This window comes from Rhinopithecus roxellana, chromosome 3, assembly GCF_007565055.1.
Source record: "Rhinopithecus roxellana isolate Shanxi Qingling chromosome 3, ASM756505v1, whole genome shotgun sequence".
Lineage (NCBI taxonomy): Eukaryota > Metazoa > Chordata > Mammalia > Primates > Cercopithecidae > Rhinopithecus > Rhinopithecus roxellana.
This window is the reverse complement of record NC_044551.1, coordinates 84,901,921-84,923,875: the sequence shown is the minus strand read 5'-3', so window position 1 is coordinate 84,923,875 and position 21,955 is coordinate 84,901,921. Positions and strand designations below refer to the sequence as shown.

General features: G+C 39.6%; 1 protein-coding gene across 1 annotated transcript; it reads right to left on the bottom strand.

Moving 5' to 3' along the window:
* Positions 1 to 617: 617 nt before the first annotated feature.
* On the bottom strand, positions 618 to 20,036 carry SUB1 (SUB1 regulator of transcription). The gene is made up of 5 exons (XM_010378010.2): positions 19,899 to 20,036; positions 16,761 to 16,833; positions 13,312 to 13,434; positions 5,666 to 5,774; positions 618 to 3,722 (listed from the first exon to the last, which is right to left on the bottom strand). The coding sequence occupies exons 2-5, from the start codon at positions 16,830 to 16,832 to the stop codon at positions 3,643 to 3,645; spliced, it is 384 nt and encodes a 127-aa protein (XP_010376312.1). The 5' UTR covers position 16,833; positions 19,899 to 20,036; the 3' UTR covers positions 618 to 3,642.
* Positions 20,037 to 21,955: the final 1,919 nt, after the last annotated feature.

The window sequence follows — 21,955 nt, the reverse complement described above, 5'->3', positions numbered from 1 at the left end:
TTATTAATCCAGGACTAAAATGTCTATAAAAGCAGGTCTGGGAAGGTCTGAACTCTTTAAGGGGCTTATGTGAATGAAGCAAGTGGGGAAAAAAAGTCCTGTTCATGTAGCAAGATTTTTTTTTTTTTTTTAGACAGTCTCACTCTGTCGCCCAGGCTGGAGGGCAGTGGCACAATCTCGGCTAGCTGCAACCTCCGCCTCCTGGGTGCAAGTAATTCTCCTGCCTCAGCCTCCCAAGTAGCTGGAATGGCAGGTGCTCACCTGCATGCCCAGCTAATGTTTGCATTTTAGTAGAGATGGGGTTTCACCATGTTGGCCAGGCTGGTCTCGAACTCCTGACCTCAAGTGATCCGTCCGCCTTGGCCTCCCAAAGTGCTGGGATTACAGAAGTGAACCACCATGCTGGGCTGCAGCAAGATCTTTTACTAAAATAATAGCCTGTGTACACCTACATGTTTGCATTTTTCCATTTGGATCAGGCAGATGGAAAGGACGGACCCAAGACTAATCCACATTCCAAAGCATTCACACAGAAAGGCATTCCATTAATCAAACCCATTCAACAGACAAATTACCCATTTACCTTCAGGTTTGTGAAACTGGGATAACACAAAGGGCAGATTTCTTACTTTTATTTCAACATTTAAAATATTCACAGATGGAGTATTATATTCAGACATCTCCATGGAAGATGTACGAAAACAAAGCATACAGGCATTCCACAATTACAGAATTACATATTTGTGATTATGTGAATGTTCACCCTAGAGTTTATCTGGAAAAACACTACTTAAAAAAAAAAAAAAATTTTTTTTTTGAGTGTTTCACTGGGTTAATTGCCATAAAAAATGAACTGCAAAGAATTTCAGGAGAGAGACCTAAATATTAGTACTTTTAAAGATTTCAAACTTTTATGGTATTCTGCTAACGTATCTCCTGTGAGGAACACTTAATACTGAATTCTTTCTTTTTCCCCTCAATAGCCAAGTCAGAATATACTTATTTCATTTTTCACCCAATTCTTTGTTTCTAAACACATTATGTAGAATAGATGTGATTGTCACAGCATCTTGAGTAGCTAATGAAGTAGGAGTATTCTTAAGTTCTTAGGCACTGATGAAGCAAAGCAAAAGACAATCAAATTACAAATATTTTCTTTTGTAGTGGTTGTTCGTCAAGTAAAATGCTAAGAGCACTGGAAATTGGTCAAATGCTGCTCACATTTTAAAAACAGAGGAAAAACCCATTAGAAAACCCTGATACACATAGAGTCTGTTAAAGGGAAAAACCTGAGTACTGGAATTAAATTCATTTTGGCATTGTAAGGTAAGGTATCTATGCCTAAAAATGCCAAGCTTTCTGCCTAGGAAAAAAAAATCTTTACCAAGCAGATAAAATTTAAACAGAAAACAAAATTAATCTATACTTTCTTTTCAGAACAAGTTAATTTGCTTCTTTTAACCCAGTTCTCTTTTCCTATACACAAAAAACGGATTAACAATCTCAGTACACTGCATATCCAGTAACACATTTAAATGAAGTTAGCAGTCAACTTACCAACTGTGCCAAAGAAACACTCCTCACATGGAGGTTTCATTAACATAATGCTAAACAACTAGAAAACATGTAGGTAATAGATTTCAGCACCATCTGTTAGCAGATTGTTTCAAAATGCATACACCCCCTAAATTCATATAAACTTAGGAAATTTACCCATCATTCCCTCTGCATCTACACCAAAAATCAAAGTTCTGTATTCTAACTACCCTTCCTGTGTGCCAAAAATAAGAAATATTTACAAATCTATCCAATTAAGTTAATAGGACACAAACATGTTCCCCAAAAAAGGAGGGAAGTTACCAATCAAGCATGATGTGTCTAACATACAAATTTTGGGAGTTTCTCTGAACCTACTCTAGTTCAAGGGGCTACCAAAAAAAAAAAAAATACATATTTTTAATACATTGGTACCTATTATTTGATGAAGGCTAAATTACAAGAAGAGATTTTACCAATTTGAACCTCTTAAGGTTACTGCTAAATATACTTTAAAAAGTCATCTAAAAAATGTTTTAAAAATACAACAGAAGAGCTACTAGAAAAAAAAATTGGTAACTATGTGGCCTGGCAAATGATTTTCAAATTAAGTCCTTGACAATCAACTACAAAATGTTTCAGATGTACGAATCAAACTTGGTAGCAAAATAGTGCAAAACTCTGATATGGTAGCCCTTAATAGCAGGTAACCATTTGAGATTTGCTGCCAAAAATAATCTGTCAACAAGAATCTTTTATATGTCTTTAAACCTTTCCTTTTTCTACTCTACCTAGAATTGTGTTCCACTCTTGTTATAAAAATCTCAAAATATCATGCGTATATCATTTAGATAGAAGAGAATTAGTTCTTCTTCACTGCCGCCTCCTTTAATTTCAGTTACAATTCCCTTTATAAACATTCTTTTCCTAAGGCACACCATGCCCTATTTATTGCCACAAAGCCACTAAAATCTGTGCCTCAATCTGTCTGCTTCATCAGTATGGTTAAATACAAACCACTTACTAGTGTCTGCTAAAACTTAGTAACATCAAGCCTAGAATGCCATTGGTCTGTTCTACTGGGGCAAAGGCCAACATACACAAGCATTTGCTCATATGCTCTTTTCCCTACAAACTAACCATATTACCTACTGTAACAGTAAAGCTTAATGACATCTCTGGCTACATATAATTCATACTCAATACTATAAAATAAAATGTTAGGCCAGTAAGCTTTCACAATTTTTATTAAATCCTAGTCTAGTTTAACAATATCTGATGTTACAGACATCACCCCATGGTGAACATGTTTAATAAGTGAAAGCAAGTCAGACATCTCATCTAAGTCATTATTTTCTGCAGACTAAGCAATAACTACACAGAACACTATGGGTAAACAAACACCTGCTCAGTTTTCACACAAGCCATGTTGTTTATCAAATTAGATCTGCTAATGTTGAATACAGTAGATTTGGTGATTGTAGTTCTCATATAAGTATCTTACTGAGATAACATTTTGACAGTTTCACTGACTTTCCAAATAAGCATAACATACTCAAAGAAAAGAATAAAGAGTGAAGTAAAAACTGAACATGAAGAGATTAAGTTATTAAAGGAAACTGAAGTAAACAATTATAAAAAGAGTGAAAAATCACTGGGGTGGAAGTCAAACAAGCCTATACATTTGACTGGAAGAGAATAGATCAAATATGGAGTTCACAAACCGTTAAGTTTATAAGCTCAATGCAATACGAATCCTTTTTATTGTAAAAACTGAGTTGAAACTAAAAGATCTATAAAAACTGTTATTTTTGGCCTTAAACAGTACCAACTCTTATGATCAAAAAAGGCCACAACAGTTAAGATTGTATTACTTGATTTTATTTTACACTAGGTGGTGGGCACAAAGCAATCCTTAATAAAGTTGACAATTAGCTTCACTCAACATTTTTAATAATGCACATTAAAAAAAAGTATCCATCTTACAAATTCTTCTGCAATCCAAACATACAATAGCTTGGAAAACATTTAGAAAACAAAAGCCAATGTAAAAAGACAGATTAAAACAACTAGAACAGTACAGGTTTTATTTATATGGCTCGAATTTTACAGTTTTCTTACTGCATCATCAATGTCAGAAATCTGTTCCTTCAGCTGGCTCCATTGTTCTGGATTTAAAGAAATACCTAAAACAAAGTTTAAAAATTCAAAGGTGAAAATCTATTTAAGCATTGAGGATATTCAAACTTCCAACCAGAATACTGTTTTATCAAAATTTCCACTTTAGGCCGGCTGCAGTGGCTCATACCTGTAATCCCAGCACTTTGGGAGGCCAAGGCAGGTGGAACACTTGAGGTCAGGAGTTCAAGATCAGCCTGGCCAACATGGTGAAACCCCATCTCTACTAAAAATACAAAAATTAGCTGAGCATGGTGGCTGGCACCTGTAATCCCAGCTACTCAGGAGGCTGAGACAGGAGAACTGCTTGAACCTGGGAGGCGGAAGTTGCAGTGAGCCGAGATCACGCCACTGCACTCCAGCCTGGGCAACAGAGCTAGACTCCATCTCAAAAAAAAAAAAAAAAAATGCCACTTTGACACAATGCTACAATACTGAAAGTCACATCTCTTACATTTGCTAATTAACAAATCATCATCACAATTTACTAAGCAGATCAATCTCATATTCAGTCTTACTTTCCACAGTGTATCCTGCATAGTACCTATTGTAACCAATGAGAATAAATGAGGGTTTGAAGACACATCTTACTAATACCTGCCAACTATCAGGCTAAAATGGTCAGGTCCAGATTTGGCATGTGATACCCCATTACTATATTTCCAGTTGGTTCCAATATTTGCCCAAAATTTCCACAGGAATTCAAGCTGAGTAACTGTGCTGAGTTCTTCCAGAAGCATTCATTTCACTTTGGAAAAATTCCCAGGACCTGATTCATACAGGACTCCTCAGAAAGTATATACCAGGTAACTGCATTCTAGGGTCATCCTGTCAGGGTTAAAATCCCAGCCTCACTTTCACTAAGCGTATGACCCTTAAAAAAGAACTACAACACCTTGTAAGCCTTAGTTTCCTCACCAGTAAAATGGAATCTACACCCCAAAGAGTTGTTGTAAATGATTAAGTAACACAAATAATGAATTTAGCATATAACCCAACACATAAATGGTTAAAAAATGTGAGATATGTCTTTCCTATTTAAGATGTAAAAGTATGAACAGAAATTTTATATTTTCTATATTTTGTACTTTAATGTTCTAACATTCTAATACTGATGCATATAAACAGAGAACTAAACAAGAACTAGCAGAAAGTATTCCCAGAAAACTGCCAGAAGGCCATGAAATTGAAAAAAAAAAAGAATAAACAAGAAATACGGCATCGGCCACTCTGGTACATGAATGACCAATCCAGAAGTGACTTGAAGAAAATACGAAAGCAGTATAAACACATATAGAGGCTGAGTTTAACAAAAAACTGAACGAAGCAAACAAGTGGTACCTTTCAAACTAACAGGCAAGCAGAGTAAAACTAAATAAGGAAGCATTTTTCTTTAGCTGAGGGTCAACCTAGAGCAGCAATCCAAATATACAAATTTGGGTTGGCTCACCTTCTCTAGCTGTTTGGTGAATAATATAAAATATGCTTCCAGAATGCTAAGAGGCTTGGGACTGGATGAAGCACAAATGGAAGGAAAGCAGAGATCCACTTGAAGAATAATGCCCTAAAGAATAGCTTTTACGAGCTGAATCAAAAGGAAGCATTGTAAACCGAGATTTTCCATTCCAGATTTTACAAGTTCCCAGATAGTGCCTAATCTGCTTCAGAATTGCTGTAAACCTTTTTAAAAATTGTTCAAGTAAATTAGCAGCCAATTGAAGTGATACTAGGGGGTGTTACTTTTCTGGGTTTTATTCCCAAAAGCTGTATTAAGACATCTCTTTAAAAAAATGTTAAGTATCAGGTCCAAAATGACTACAGAAGATAGAGAATCAACTAAGACTCTTCCTTGCCCCATGTGTCCTGCCAACATTTCAAGTTAAGTAAGCTATTCAGAAAAGTTTTAGTTTAGTCCTAACACTATGACAAAACTCAAGTAATTAGACCTCACCTTTTCTTCCTGGTTTCATTTCACCTTCAGGATCCATCCAGTATTCTCTAATATCAATTAGCACTTTGCCTTTAAAATCTCGAACGCTAACGTACCTCATTTTCCCAATCTGCAAAAGAAACAAACATAAAAGGAGGTGCTCCTTACAAGAGTGGTATCTATTTCAATTGTATTCATATTCACAACGTGCTGCATGCTCACTCTACATCTAATCATGAAAATGATTACTGCTGACCCTTGAACAACATGGCTCTGAATTGTGCAGGTCCCACTTATATGCATATTTTTTTCAGTGAAAATACTGGAAAAAAATTTGCAGACATAGATATGAGGTTATCAATTACTATCATAAAACATACAAATCTATTATATGAAGTTAAAATGTATCAAAACTTATGCACACAGACACAGTAGAAATGTAAACAAAGATTAAATCATAACTGCATAAAATTAACTGCAGTACATAGTGTAGCAGTGCTAATAATCTCATAGCCACTTCCTGTTGCTACCTCAGTGTGCTCAAATGTTACAAACATCTGCTTAAAACACCTTGTGTAAAACACCATGTGATGCTAATCATCTCTGCTGAGCAGTTCATGTCTCCAACAAATTGTGTATTGCAGCAAAAAGTGATCTCTCACGGTTTTCACATATTTTTCATCATGATCAGCGCAATACCATAAACCTTAAACACGATGAGTCCTACACAAAGTGCCCCTAGTGATGCTGAAAGTCCTCCCAAGAAGCAGAGAGAAGGCATGACATCACAAGAAAAAAAAAAAAAAAGCCAGAAGCAGTGGTGCATGCCTATGATCCCAGCTACTCAGATGGCTGAGGTAGGAGGATCACCTGAGCCCAATCTGGGCAACACAGCAAGACCCTGTCTTTAATTTTAAAAAGCAAAAAAATAATAATAATTAAAAGTTGAATTGCTTCATACGTACCACGGACTGAAATCTGCAGCTATGGTTGCCTACAATTTCTAACATGATATATCTTATAAACGGACAACGTAAACTAATGTTATTGATAAACACCATACAGTACAGTAAAATGTATTTTTTCTCCCATATTATTTTCTTAGTAATATTTTCTTTTCTCTAGCTTACTTTATTGTAAGAATACAGTATACACTACATATAACATACAATATATGTTAACTGCTTAGGTTACTCGTAAGGCTACCAGTCAGCAGTAGGCCATACTTAGCAGTTTTGTTTTGGCGAAGTCAAAAGTTATAATCAGATTTTCAATTGCACAGGGGTTGGTGTCTTGCATTTTGACCCTGCATTGTTCAAAGGTCAACTGTACTACTCTCAATATCAGAACTGCAACCAAAGGAAATTACTGTTTAAACTATCATATGATCCAGCAATCCTACCTCTGGGTATATATCCCAAAGAATTAAAAGCACAGACCCCAAGAGACATCTGCATACCCATCTTCATAGCAGCATTATTCACAAGAGCCAAGAAGTGGAAACAACACAAATATCCACCCAGAGATGAACTGATAAACAAAATGGGGGAGGGGGGTGGAACAGACACACAATGGAGTATCATTCAGCTTTTAAAAAAGGAAATCCTGTCACATTGTATGTCAATGAAATAAGCCAGTCAAAAAGGAAAAAGGTAAATACTTTATGATTCCACTTACATTATGTCAAGTTCATAGGAACAAAAAGTAGAATGGTGGTTACCCAGGGCTGGGAGAAAGGAAACTGTTGTTTAATGGCTACAGAGGTTCAGTTTTGCAAGACGAAACAGTTTCGGCAATCTGTTACACAATAATGTGAATATACTTTTATGATTTTTACCACAAAAAAAAAAGGAAGCAAAATTTTGCAGTACAAACTACAACCAATAGGAATCCACAGATGCAACTAGCTACAATGCTTCACCAACCATTCTGAATATACAAATCCAGAGTTCCAGTCAATAATAACAAAGTTTTTCCTTTTCATGTTCACTTCAAATAACATCTTTAATGCACCTCACTCACAGATTGAGAACTTAAAAATATTCACAGAAAAATTATTTTTCAAAAATCTTATGTATCTGCTTACCACAAATTACAAATTCCAGAGAAAACAGGCTTTCCTCAACAAAGTGTCTCTAAGCACTTTTTAAGACTCACTGCAATACAGTAAGGGAAGACAATGTGGCACTGCAGTACAGACAGACATAGGGGTCAATGGAACACAATGGAGTCAAAAATTACACATGCATTGGACATATTCACTGGTTTTTGTGGTTTTTTTTTGTTTTGTTTTGTTTTCTTGGTAAAATCCAGGGTAATTCAAAGGAATAAGAATATACTCTTTTCAACAAATGGCGTTGAAACAACAAGCGTCTGCAACGCTTGTTGGTGGGGAAGAATCTAAATCCCTATCTTACACCACACACAGAGAAATTAATTCTACATGAATCATAGACCTAAATGTGAAAACTACAACTATAAAACTTCTACGAAAAAAACACTGGCAAAACTTTTTGTGGCCATGGTAGACAAAATATGTCTGGGACAGAAAATAAGCATTAAGCAAAAGAGGAGAAAAATTGATAGAATAGACAATCACACTAAAGCCTTGTTTTAAAAGATGCTTCAGAAAATAAAAAGGTAAACCAGAAACCTAAAGAAAATATTCACTCAAGGTGCAGCCACAGGGGTCTTGGCCTTCCAGCACAGCCTAAGGAAGGAGCAGAACTGTGAACATGAAGAAAATGATGAACTGACCAGAATTGGTGAGAACCTCCTTTCCAAGAAAGAAGATCTGTCACAGATACCCCTGACCAACTGCCAGTCCGCCCTTATCCTGTCTGTCTGATTCTGTCTCTCTGGTTTCATATTCTTTCTTCTCTGTTAACCTTCACTCATTTTTAAACTAGACTGCTTTGAAAACTAAAGTCTCCCTGAAGTCTAAAAAAAATTCTAATCATACTTACATCTGACAAAGGACTTATATCCGAAATACATAAAGCATTACAACTCAAATGACCTGGCATTATTTTTAAGTGGCCAAAAGATGCTCTTCACAAAAGATGTAAAAATAGCCAATAAACACACTAAAGATGTACAATGAATTAAGACCTGTACATGAGGGAAATGCAAAGTAAAACCACCGTGAGTTACTATTATACATTCATTGTAACTAAAAAGAATAAAACTTTCTTTTCTTTTTTTTTTTTTTGAGACGGAGTCTCACTCTGTCGCCCGGGCCGGAGTGCAGTGGCCAGATCTCAGCTCACTGCAAGCTCCACCTCCCGAGTTCACGCCATTCTCCTGCCTCAGCCTCCCAAGTAGCTGGGACTACAGGCGCCCGCCACCACGCCTGGCTAGTTTTTTTGTATTTTTTTTTTTTTTTTTTAGCAGAGACGGGGTTTCACCATGTTAGCCAGGATGGTCTCGATCTCCTGACCTCGTGATCTGCCCGTCTCGGCCGCCCAAAGTGCTGGGATTACAGGCTTGAGCCACCACGCCCGGCCAAAAGAATAAAATTTAAAAGAATGACAATATCTAGTGAGGATGTGGTGCAACTGGAATCTCATAAGTTGTATTGATGGCTGTGTAAAATGTTACAGCTACTATGGAAAGTGGTTTGACAGTGTCTTATATAGTTACACACTTACCCTATGACTCAGCAAATATATCTGGTATTTACCCAAAAGGGCAAAAATGTCCACAAAATGACTTGTACAAGAATATTCACAGAAGCTGTATTCCTAATAGCCCAAGACTTGATACAATTCCAATGTCCATCCAAAGTGAATGGATTAACAAACTGTAGTATTATCATACAAAATACTATTCAGCAATAAAAACAAATTACTGATATATGCAACAAGGACTAATCTCAACACATTATGCTGAGCAAAAACCAGACACAAAAAACAGACTGCATATATCCATTTATACAAAGTTCTAGAACAGGCAACATAAATCTATAGTGGTAGAAATAAGATCAGTGATTACCTAGGACATGAGCGATGACTGCAAAGCCAAGAGGAACTTCCTGGGGTGATGAAAATGGTCTGGCCACAAAACCATGTACTTTTATCACAGCCTATCAAAGTATGCTTTTAAATGTGTGCATTTTATAGTACATAAACCATACCTCAAAAACATTTCTAAAACAAAAAAGAAATCTGCCCAACAGTTGCTTCTCCTTTAGAAAAAAAAAAAAAAGAGTAAAACTGATAAATTCTTATTAGCAAAAATTAAACAAGTGATGAGATATTAGTATAGGGATATATTACTTAAAGGTAGAAAAAATAAAGATCACTGAAATCCCATTTTATTGGAAGAAAATAAAATCAGATGACAGAAAATATTTTACATCTACAAAATCTGGAGATTAGCAGCAAAAAATACCACATACCTCATACAGAACTGTGATTCTTAAATGAATTTGATTCCCTGTCCCCTTTGAAGATCTGATAAAGCAGCAGTTCCTAACCTTTTTGGCACCAGGGACCAGTTTCATGGAAGACAATTTTTCCACGACAGGCAGGGAAGGGGAAAGGTGACAGTTTCAGGATGAAAACTATCCCACCATTAGGCATATAGATTCTCGGAAGGAACGCGCACACCCTAGATCCCTCGCATGCACAGTTCACAATAGGGTTCGTGCTCCTATGAGAATCTAATGCCGCTGCTGATCCGACAGGAGGCAGAACTCAAGCGGTAATCTTCACTCACACACCGCTCACCTCCTGTGCAGGGGACCCCTGTGATAAAGGTTATGAATAATTCCTTCAAACACAAAAAAGAAAATTCAAATCAAAAAAAAATTCTATGGACTCCTGCCCCAAATTAAAATGACCAGTTATAATCATTTTAAATTAAATAATTTGAAAGTATCAAGTATCCTTAAATCATCACATCAACTAAGGCAGTATTATTGACCCTTTGTGCCTAACTCTGAAGAAAAATATGGATCAAAGTTTCCTGCCTCAACTATTCTGACCTTTCAAGACACAGGTACTAGGTGATTATGAGATAATTCTCCAGTCTCTTTATTATCACAGGTGTCACCCCAGGTAGGTTATGTCCCTATGGAAGAAAGTTCTTCAAAATCAGGGCTGAAGGAACCAGGAAGCAAGCATCTCTAATATCTTCTCTCTAGTCACGATTCTGCCTCAATCATTTCAGACTTTAAAAGACTAGTGTATTGATTTTCCTTTGGTACAACTCTTTACTACATTTAGAGAACTGCTTATGTACTGATGTTTAATGTACATCAAGCTGTAATGGCAATGAAATTATTTTATCTCTTACAATGCCTACACTACTAGATCCCTGAAAGCCACTCTGAAAATAAGGCCTAGGCCAGCACAGTGGGTCACGCCTGTAATCCCAGCACTTTGGGAGGCCCAGGCAGGTGGATCACGAGGTCAAGAGATTGAGACCATCCTGGCCAACCATCCTGGCCAACAGGGTGAAATCCCGTCTCTACGAAAAATACAAAAATTGGCTGGAGGTGGTGGCGCACACCTGTAGTCCCAGCTACTCAGGACGCTGAGGCAGGAGAATCTCTTGAAGGCGGAGGCGGAGGTTGCAGTCAGCCAAGATTCATGCCACGGCACTCCAGCCTGGTGACACAGTCAGACTCCATCTCAAAAAAAAAAAAAAATGACCTATGTTCCTCCTAGAGGCAGGCTTTCAAAAGATGCAATGTCAGCCTTAGGAGGCTTGGGAATCTTTCCAGATGAGGGTTTAAGAAATGAAGCTCCGTTTTTCTGGTGAGAAAATTCCTAAAAATTGATCTAGTTTTCACAAACTCCTCTTAACAGAATCGAATCTCTAAAATGTGTGTTCTGAACTAAATAGTTCACTTTGTCTATCTTCTTTACCCAGAAGTATAACAAGGCAAAAATAAGCATTAGGAAAAAAAAAACTTAAATTTTCCCATTCTCACCTTAATCTTGGCACTCCACCTTTCAAAGCTATCAACAGGTCAAAAAATACATGCATGTTAGCCTTGCTTTCTAGTCATATAAATGTTTACAGTCTTGGTCAGGGACGGTGGCTCATGCCTGTAATCCCAACACTTTGAGAAGTCAAGGTGGGCAGATCACCTGAGCTCAGGAGTTCAAGACCAGCCTGGGCAACACAGCTAAACACCATTTCTACAAAAAAAAAAAAAAAAAAAATTTGCCAGGCATCATGGAGCATCGCCCGTAGTCCCAGCTACTCAGGAGGCTGAGGCAGGAGGATCATCTGAGCCCAGGAAGCGTTAAGTTGCAGTGAGCAGAGATCACACCACTGCACTCCAGCCTGGGTGACAGAGCAGAGACCCTGTCTAAAAAAAAAAAAAAAAAAAAAAAAAAGATCGTCACTCGTTCCACCCAACTTCTTGGTTTCAACTAATACTCATGGCTTCTCGAAACACTCATCCTTTTCTTGCTCCCATTACTGTACTCTTCTAATTTTCCTTCACCCTCTCTCTTAACTTACACCTCTTTCTCCTTCCATTCTCTATCTGAATATAACCCAAGACATGCCCTCATCTGCTTCCTGTTCTTCCTAACACTTCAGTAGGCAGCTTTAGTCAACCATGCTGATAATCCCACATGAACATTTCCCAACTAAGTCCTTCAGGTGCTACAGAAACAACTCAATTTTTTTTTTTTTAATCACATCCACAATCAAGTCCACATCTTCACTGATTGCCTAATTCCTCTGGTCCATTCTTTCCAACCTGTATCTTGTAATTGCCACAATTTCTCCTTTAGGAAAACCCATCTAAGCCCTTATCACCTCACATACAGATTAAAGCCTACAATCACCTAAGCAATCTTACCTGCTTCCATTTAACCCCAACACCCCTTCCTCACAAATCCTTCTTGTACAAAGATGCCAGTGTCACATCTCCCTAAAACAAGATAGGAAACCCAAGAGAAGATGCTATACGAGTCCTCTCCAGGTGATTTCATCAAGTCCCTCTAATGAACTTCCTTCACTTTATCTATTCAACTCATTCCCCTTTCTGTTGCTCATCATGCCAAAATTAGGCACATAATAATCTATTCATAGCTTACTGTCCCAACACTTGACCTGCCTCCTCCAAGTTGCTGTTTTCAATCTCATTTTTTGGATTTCTGTAACATTTAAATTTGCATTGGTTTAAATACAGCAAAACTAGACTTTAGAGACTTTAACAATAATCCAGCATTGTACAAAATACTTTTACTAGTTTGTTCTATTTTAATAAATGTCCCTAGTTAAGAGGATTGTAACACACATATTATGCAATTATCAGATTATAGACTTTTAACACTCTTCAGATCAAGCCAGATAATAATTCCTCTGAATCTAAAGAAATAGCCAACTTTGGCCTGGCACAGTGGCTTACACCTGTAATCCCAGCACTTCTGGAGGCTGAGGCGGGTGGATCACAAGGTCAGGAGTTCAAGACTAGCCTGGCCAAGATGGTGAAACCCCAACTCTACTAAAAATACAAAAATTAGCAGGGCATGATGGCTGGTGCCTGTAATTCCAGCTACTCGGGAGGCTGAGGCACAGAACTGCTTGAACCCAGGATGCTGAGGTTGCAGTGAGCCGAGATCGCACCACTGCACTCCAGCCTGGTGACAGAGCGAGACTCCATGTCAAAAAAAAAAAAAAAAAAAAAAAGCCAACTTTACCTGAAACATGTTATCATCTCTGCTGCTGCTACTCTGTTTAGAAGATGACAGAGCTCTCGAAGTTTCACCTGTCTTTTGCTTTTTTACAGGTTTTTCTGGAGCAACTTGCTTTTTCCTCTTTAACTAGAAAAGAAAAGAATATGGTTAAAATTTGCACACATAAGAATAAAACACATCTCAGTGTTAAACAATCAAAAGACTATATCCAAAATATCATAAATATATACATAAGCAAATTTCACTCGACAACAAAACTATGAATCTGACCAATCCTTCTATCTAGTAATGTTTTCAAACTCTGTTCTCAGGATCCCAAAGACACTTCAGGCATTAGAGTGGTATTAACCACAGGAACAGTTATTTTGTGGTCTGGGATCCCACGTATGATTTCTCTGGTAGAAAAAAAAAAGAGGGACCTTGCTGCTTCTGAATAAACCTGGAAACCGCAGGTCTACTAAAGCTAGTCAGTTACTTATTTTATGAAGCAGATATAGTAATTAAAAAGAATACAACCCACTCCAGCCTGGGTGACAGAGTAAGACTCCGCCTCAAAAAGAAAAAAAAAAGGAATACAACCAACTTACTCCATTTCCAAGATATGTCCTACCTATTCCTAAAGGGATTTATGCTGGCTTAAGGAAGTTATGGGCTGAAAGCGGTGGCTCACGCCTGTAATCCCAGCACTTTGGGAGTCCGAGGCGGGAGGATCACTTGAGGTCAGGAGTTCGAGACCAGCCTGGCCACAATGGTGAAACCCCATCTCTACTAAAAACACAAAAAAATTAGCTGGGCTTGATGGCGGGCACCTGTAATCTCAGCTACTCAGGAGGCTGTGGCAGAGAACTGCTTGAACCCAGGAGGCTGAGGTTGCAGTGAGCCGAGATCACACCACTGCACTCCAGCCTGGGCGACAGAGTGAGACACCGTCTCAAAAAAAAAAAAAAAAAAAAAATTAGCCAGGCGTGGTGGTACACGCCTGTAATCCCAGCTACTTGGAAGACTGAGGCAAAAGAATCACTTGAACCTGGGACCCAAAGGTTGCAGTGAGCCGAAATCACGCCACTGCACTCCAGCCTGAGCAACAAAAGCAAAACTTCATCTCAAAATTTTTTAAAAAAAGGTATTTATGATTAGGCAAATCTGAAGAGAGCTATTTTGCACTGGGCACTGAGAGCCAACTCAAGAACTTCCTCATCACAAAAAAAAAAAATCATTGAGGATAGACAGCTATGTGTTAGACTAGCTTTCAAAAATCACAAGTGTTTTAAAAACTGCATTATTTTAAAAGCTTATTCGAAAGTCTCATTCTCAAAAAGAGCTAACAACCCATAAAAACCACTAGAATTCCCAATCCAAACAGAAGAGGGCAGTCATGTTCCTTCTTGATGGAATAGTATAAATATTTTATTACTAAATTAATTGAAAGTTATCAAATTATTCTTGGGCCAGGCGTGGTGGCTCACACCTGTAATCCCAGCACTTTGGGAGGCCGAGGCGGGCGGATCACAAGGTCAGGAGATCGAAACCATCCTGGCTAACATGGTGAAACCCTGTCTCTACTAAAAATACAAAAAATTAGCTGGGCATGGTGGTGGGTGCCTGTAGTCCCAGCTACTCGGGAGGCTGAGGCAGGAGAATGGCGTGAACCTGGAAGGTGGAGCTTGCAGTGAGCTGAGATAGCGCCACTACACTCCAGCTTGGGAGACATAGCGAGACTCCGTCTCAAAAAAAAAAAAAAAAAAAAAAAAAAAGAAAGTTATCAAATTAGATGAAGCTAGGAAAAATATTACATACATGATGTAAAACGTGAAATGAAAACTATGGTATATAAGGTTAAGTGTTTACAAGATTAATATTACTATTTGGGACAAACAAAAAGTTAACTCAGCTCAATATGGAGAAAGTAATTATTCTATAAATCAGGCTCTAAGTTTTCCCTGTGGACTAGTGCATGTCTGGCAAATAAAAGCTCAATACACATTTGTTATTATGAACATATTCAAATACTATATAGGGTGCAAATTTTAAAATTAAGAAATTTACTCAAGTATAGTCTTTGAAGCCTTATTTTACCCTTCCAAGTGTTGTTATATTCTATATTTATACTTTAACATTACAACTTCTCCAATCTCCCATAGGCTCTCCCCTTTTTTTATAGCTAAAATTGCTAAGCTTCAGGAGGAAAAAAAAGATGGGGAGGCTGCTTCTTTTGAATAAACTTTTAGAAACCACAAGTCTACTAACGCTAGTCATTACTTGCTATTTTACAAAGGATATATACTGATTAGGAAAAACACCACCAACTTATTCTATTTCGAGGATATAAATATCTATTCAGATATGTAAAGTTCTATGAGATAAAGGACAATTCTGCACGGAAGACTTGACCGCAGAGTGAGACGCTCAGTTATGCTCCACTGAGATGCTCAATTTAGCAAAATGCACCAATTACGGTGCAGCTGTCATTTAACACAGAAAAAGCCTATCTTGTCAAAATGGGTTTCAAGTTAGCTTTACTGGGTGCTGATTTAGTTAAATGGAAAGGACCAGAGCACACACTTGGTACATTCCAACTTAAAATGTACCAAGCCTAAAATCCAGAAAACCTTATGTGAAGAATAAACACCAGTAACTGAGAGAACTGTCATAATTAACATTTCATGGCCATTCATGATGGCTCACACCTGTAATCCCAGCACTTTGGGAGGCTGAGGCAGAACGGTGTGAGGACAGGAGTTTGAAATCAGCCTTAGCAACACAGCAACACCCGGTCCCTACTAAAACATTTTTTTTTAATTAGCCAGGCATGATGCCTATAGTCCCAGCTACTCTGGAGGCAAAGGTGGGAGGATTGCTTGAGACCAGGAGGTCAAGGCTGCAGGGAGCCATGATGTTGCCACCACACTCCAGCCTGGTTAAGGGAGCAAGACCCTGTCTTTAAAAAAATAAAATAAACATTTTACCAAAAAAATCAGGTAAATTTCTAAAAAATGGCAAATAGTGACTTTGACCTACTTAGAATTCTATGTCCCTAGGATCCAAGGCAGTGGCTCTGCAACTTCAGGGTTCCTAATGGTCCTCAGCAGAAGACTTGTTAAGTCTGATTAAGGGCCTATGAGTATGAATGTGCAAAAAGCATCCTAGGCACTTCTAGTCAAGTGGTCCACAGACCAACCACACCACCAGAAATACCCATGCACATTCTCATTTTTATTTTTTATTTTTAAAGAGACAGGGTCTTGCAATATTAGCCTGGTTGGTCTTGAACTCTTGGCCCCAAGCAATCCTGCCAACTCAGCCTCCCAAAGAACTAGGATAACAGGCATGAGCCACTACTCCCATCTGGATCCTCATCTTAAGATGTCAATATGCCTTTTACTATCCTTCAGAATGGGATATGGACAATATTTTTGAATATCACAAAAATGACTTGGTGCAGTAATACTCACCTTTTTGTCAACCTCACTGTCAGAATCACTGCCAGAAGAGCTTGAAGAAACAAGTTCCTTTGATTTAGGCATCCTGAAAGAAAAATACATTACATAAATAATTAACAAGGTACTCTATATTACTTTCAACTTAGCTCTCCCCCAATCAAAGAAAAAAATCAAGGACAAGTTCCATGGTTCATTCTACCATTTTTGTGGTACTGGAGTTGTTACACAACACAAGTTTTAATCTATACTCTTTTAAGTTGCAAATAACATGCAGGGTGCAATGTGCTGAACCCAGTAAGAACAATGAACTAAACGTCATACACTCCTACACCTCTAACCTTTCTCCAAGCCAATGGATCTTTCTATACTTCGTTTTAATGGCATTGCACACTATGGGTAGGGTAGACTGCAAGAAGGCAACAGATAACAATTACTGTTAAAACCAGAAGAAATGTAATTCTACTATGACTGCTTTAGACTTCACACCAATGAGATCAGAACTAATGTAAAATTATTCACTGTGGGGAACTGACCCCAACATTTACACAACAGGGAACTAGCCGTACTATGCAAATGTGACATCTAATTAATTTTCACATATTTTATTCATATTTTGCCTTTTTGGTCATACCACCAAAATAACAACAGATACTAATTCAAGAGTACACAAAATTATACACAATTCAGGCCAGGAACGATGGCTCACACTTGTAATTCCAAAACTTTGGGAGGCCGAGGTGGGTGGATCACTTGAGCTCAGGAGTTCCCAGACCAGCCTGACCAACATGGTGAAACCCATCTCCACTAAAAATAGAAAAATTAGCGGGGCACGGTGGCGCGCCTGCAGTCCCAGCAACTCGGGAGGCTGAGGCAAGAGAATCGCTTGAACCTGGGAGGCGGAGGTTGCAGTGAGTCGAGGTGACGCCATTACACTCCCGCCTGGGCAACAAAGCAAGACTCCGTCTCAATAAAACAAAAAAATTCTACACAATTCACAGCAATTCAGCAATTCATTATATTTTACACAGATTTTTCTACTCTGGAACATAATTAAAATCTGAAGAACCTATTTATGTGAGGTGCAAAACCTTCCCACAAATTCCTACCATGCTGGTAGCTCCCCAGGTTCCCCCAGAGACATACATAGCTTAGTGCCTTGCTTACAAGTGGGTGTTTACTGAGTGCCTGAGTGCAAGTTTGCAGAGAGCAAACTATCAGTAAGCCTAAGCCCCAAATTTCAAGGAATTCCAAAATATGTGGATACCTCTATTCAAGGCAACTTATAACACCAGATCGTAAAACGGTGATTATCATATATCTTTTGCTCTCCCCATCTCAGAAGAGATTAGGTCCTATTAACCCATTTATGCCGGAGGTTGTAATTTTTTGAATTTTTGCAACCAGACCTTGGCGATGACCTTGAGCAGTAGGATATAAAAAACTCCCACATGCTTAGCGTTCCAATAATGGAACACTAGCCATCAATAGGTTAGTTTCTATATGCCTTAAAGGGCCTAATAAACACAACACAGTGTATTTGCTGAATACAAGAAAAAAAGACTTAAAATTCCTCCTCAAAATAAAAAATCATAAATAATCTAGCTCTCCAGACGAAACCTGCATTAGCACTGATGTTGCATGTGTCCCAAAATAGGAGGTCAAGGAAAAAGAAGTGGGCCATCCCAATCCTAGCCATTAAATTCAAAAAGCTCAATCTGATTTTAACTGGTAACGTCTTCAAGAGTAAATTCAGAAGGCAAAAGCAACGTTCATGACCACGTTTTATCCATTTTTTCTGTTTCTGCTCCATTTTGCAACCTTATCTCCAAAATCAATTTAGTTCAGTTTATGCTAGTTAATACGACAAAAAGATATTTTTTAAAAAGGTAACTAAATTGAACATAATTTTTCACTTTGAAACTGTCGATCATAACTACCGTCTGTTATTAAAAACGTCCTGGGGGCCTAAGAATTTTTCTTTTTTTTATTTTTTTATTATACTTTAAGTTCTAGAGCACATGTGCACAACGTGCAGGTTTGTTACATATGTATACTTGTGCCATGTTGTTGTGCTGCACCCATCAACTTGTCAGCACCCATCAACTCGTCATTTACATCAGGTATAACTCCCAATGCAATCCTTCCCCTCCCTCCCCAAGAATTTTTCAAAGAACCACCCGGTCAACCCAAAGAAGTCCACTGGAAAAGAAAGGTAACGGTAACTAAAGCCAGCCTCTCAACTTTTAACAAATATATATAACCTGTTCCAATGTGGGGGTGAGGGGAGAAGCAGCTTGTAATTCAAGTAACTGATACTGAAACCACTATTGTAGAATTTATACAAAACGCAACTTTAAAAAGAGAAACGGAATCTTTCAGCCTTTGCTGATCGAGAGGAAGATCAGAAAAACCGAGGTGAAAATGAACCAGGACTGAAGGGCACACGACTTCGGTATAACAGGAAGGTGACAAACACAAGACCAGGGAAGGGGTCGCAAGGACCCAGCAAGCTGCTAGAACCCCAAGGCTAGCAGCCGCTCGGGCGAGGGTAGACAGGTTGGTCGGAGGGGGCGTGGGAGGCGGCGAAGTGCGGAGAAGACGGCGTGGGAAGGGGCGGGACTTGCACCAAGCGCCATTTTCTTCTCTCGAAGAGTTCCCTCCCCCCGCACATCAGCCGTTCTTCCCCCCTCCCGCCCGCTCCCGCCGCCCCCTCCCGCCCGCATCCGCTCTCCCAGTATCCAGAACACCCGGCTCAGGGCGAGGGCCGGGGGAAGAGTATGTAACTGCACGCACCCCACCTAGGCCAGCCGCCGCCGCATTGTCCCTGGGACCGCGACCCCTCCCCGCGGCTCCTCGCCCCCCGGCCGGCCTCAATCTGCCGCCCAGGGCCGCAGCGCCCGTCGCCTCCACTCGGCTCGGCTCCCCGGGGACGGGAGTCTAGCGCGGAAGGGCCCACAGCGCGTCAGGCGCGGAGTCAGGAACGGAGGAGGGGGCCTGGGGACGCCGAAGAGGGGAAGGGGGAGGTAAGGCAGAGCCGCCATTTCCCGCGGCCGTTGCCGGCGAGAGGAGTGGAGGGCCGAAGGCAGCTCACGGCCCGGCTGGGACGGTGGGCGCCCCGAGGAGTAGGGGTAGGGGATCCCGCGCACTCACGCTTTGCTCGGCTCTAGCAGTCGAACACCCTCTTGCTCGTTCGCTCGCGACTGACAGAGAACCGGAAGTGACGGCAGCCAGGAGATGCCGGCCCCGCCCCGCTGGGGCTGCGGTCATGTGATGGGGCGTGGCCTCCCCGCCGAAACCAACACTTAGACCCTTTCCAGGGCCTTAAAGGGACGGAGTCTTTCCCAGATGGGTGACGCGAAAGTCAGATGTTGGAAGATTACATCTGACCCTTGAGAGAATGAAAGAGCTAATATCCTTCCTGTAGGAGATAGCTTTAAAAAAAAGGAAAAGGAGAAGAAAACGCTAATAAAACATGAGTTGCTAGCGCCATGCTTTGCACTTGTTCAATAAATGTTTATTCTAATGAAGCGAAGGGGCCATAATGAAAAAGATCGATACTCTGGCCCATTTTCCCAGAAATGGTCTTCTTCCTACCCCACTGCACCCACCTCAATACATGACTCTGCCTCCTAAAATCCAAAGGAAGGAAGCTAAAGTCACAGCGTCTAATTCCAGAAAGTGCAAGAAATCTTTGGAGTACTCCTTATTCCTGTATTGAAATCCTGGAGATACAAGGGAGTTCACAGAAGGCAAGAGAAATCCATATACAAGCAGCAATATAGCTAAAAGATTATTTGAATATGTATTTGAATGAATGCCTCCTACAGCTAAGAATCAATATAAAGGCATATCTGTGAACAAAGATCTATCAAGCACCCACTACGTGTCAGACACTGCATGAGGCAATTTATATTACTCATCCTAAAAAGCACGTTCCAAAGCATGAATGACTACTCTCTCCATTTTATAGACGAGGAAACCAAGGTTAACGCCCTATGGAGAGGATATTTCCTGTTATAGCTGAAGCGTGAATTGGCGTTATGTTCCTTGCCTCCAGACCCTATTTTCCTGCCTCAGGTAGAGGAATGGTATGAGATTGTACAAAGTAGAGGATGGAATCCTGTTGAAACTCAGAATTGCACATCGGAGATGCAACAGAGGCTGAGGAAGGGCAGTGGATTGCAGAAAGGGAGGAGTGTTTGAATCTACATATGGAGGAATTAGACCTATGGTGCCCACCCATTCCACCCTTATAGGAGAAGAGTTATATATTGCCTGGAAACATTAAAGCTGGGGGCAGAATGTGTAATGAGGTTGAGACGCAAAGAATACAGCGGATGGAATCAAAGTCTGAACACTAAATGTGAAAGCATCCCCCACATGTGCCTTTCTAGAATTATTTGACTTTTAAAGGATTAAATACAGACAAAAATACAAATTAATTCCTTAGTTTGTTCTGAAACCCTTGATCATAATGAAATCAAAGCAGCCATGAAAATAAACACTGACGTCAGGCGTGGTGGCTCATGCCTGTAATCCCAGCACTTTGGGAGGCCGAGGCAGGTAGATCACCTGAGATCAGGAGTTCAAGACCAGCCTGACCAATATGGTGAAACCCGGTCTCTACTAAAAATACAAAAATTAGGCGGGCGTGGTGGCATGTGCCCAGCTACTCAGGAGGGTAAGACAGGAGAATCATATGAACCTGGGAAGTGGAGGTTGCAATGAGCCGAGATTGTACCACTGCACTCCAGCCTGGTTGACTGAGTGAGACTCCGTCTCAAAAAAAAAAAAAAGAAGAAGAAAAGAAAAAGAAAAAAGAAAAAAAAAACATTGACATTATACACTGTCATGGGACACTGTGCAGCTCCACACCTACCTAAAGAAATGCTTAATATTCAAGGTAAACCATGTGCACTTAAACTAATATGGCATCCCCTGCATCTGCAACCCTTCCTGCTTTAACAAGTTTTCATTCAGTTTCTGTGTCACTGAGGGAACCGGGCAGTGTGCCTGCTGTAGGTTTAGGTTTCGGTTCTCTAAGCATCGGAGGTGGAGAGCTGTTAAGGAGGTATGTATTTTTAGAAGTAGGGAGACCTGAAGCTTTGCATGCAAATTTGTTGGCTCAATTTTCCTGGGTGTGGTACTTTGTAAAACTAATCGAAAATCCTTGATCCTAAGCGTTGCCCATTTTTAAAAGGTAAATA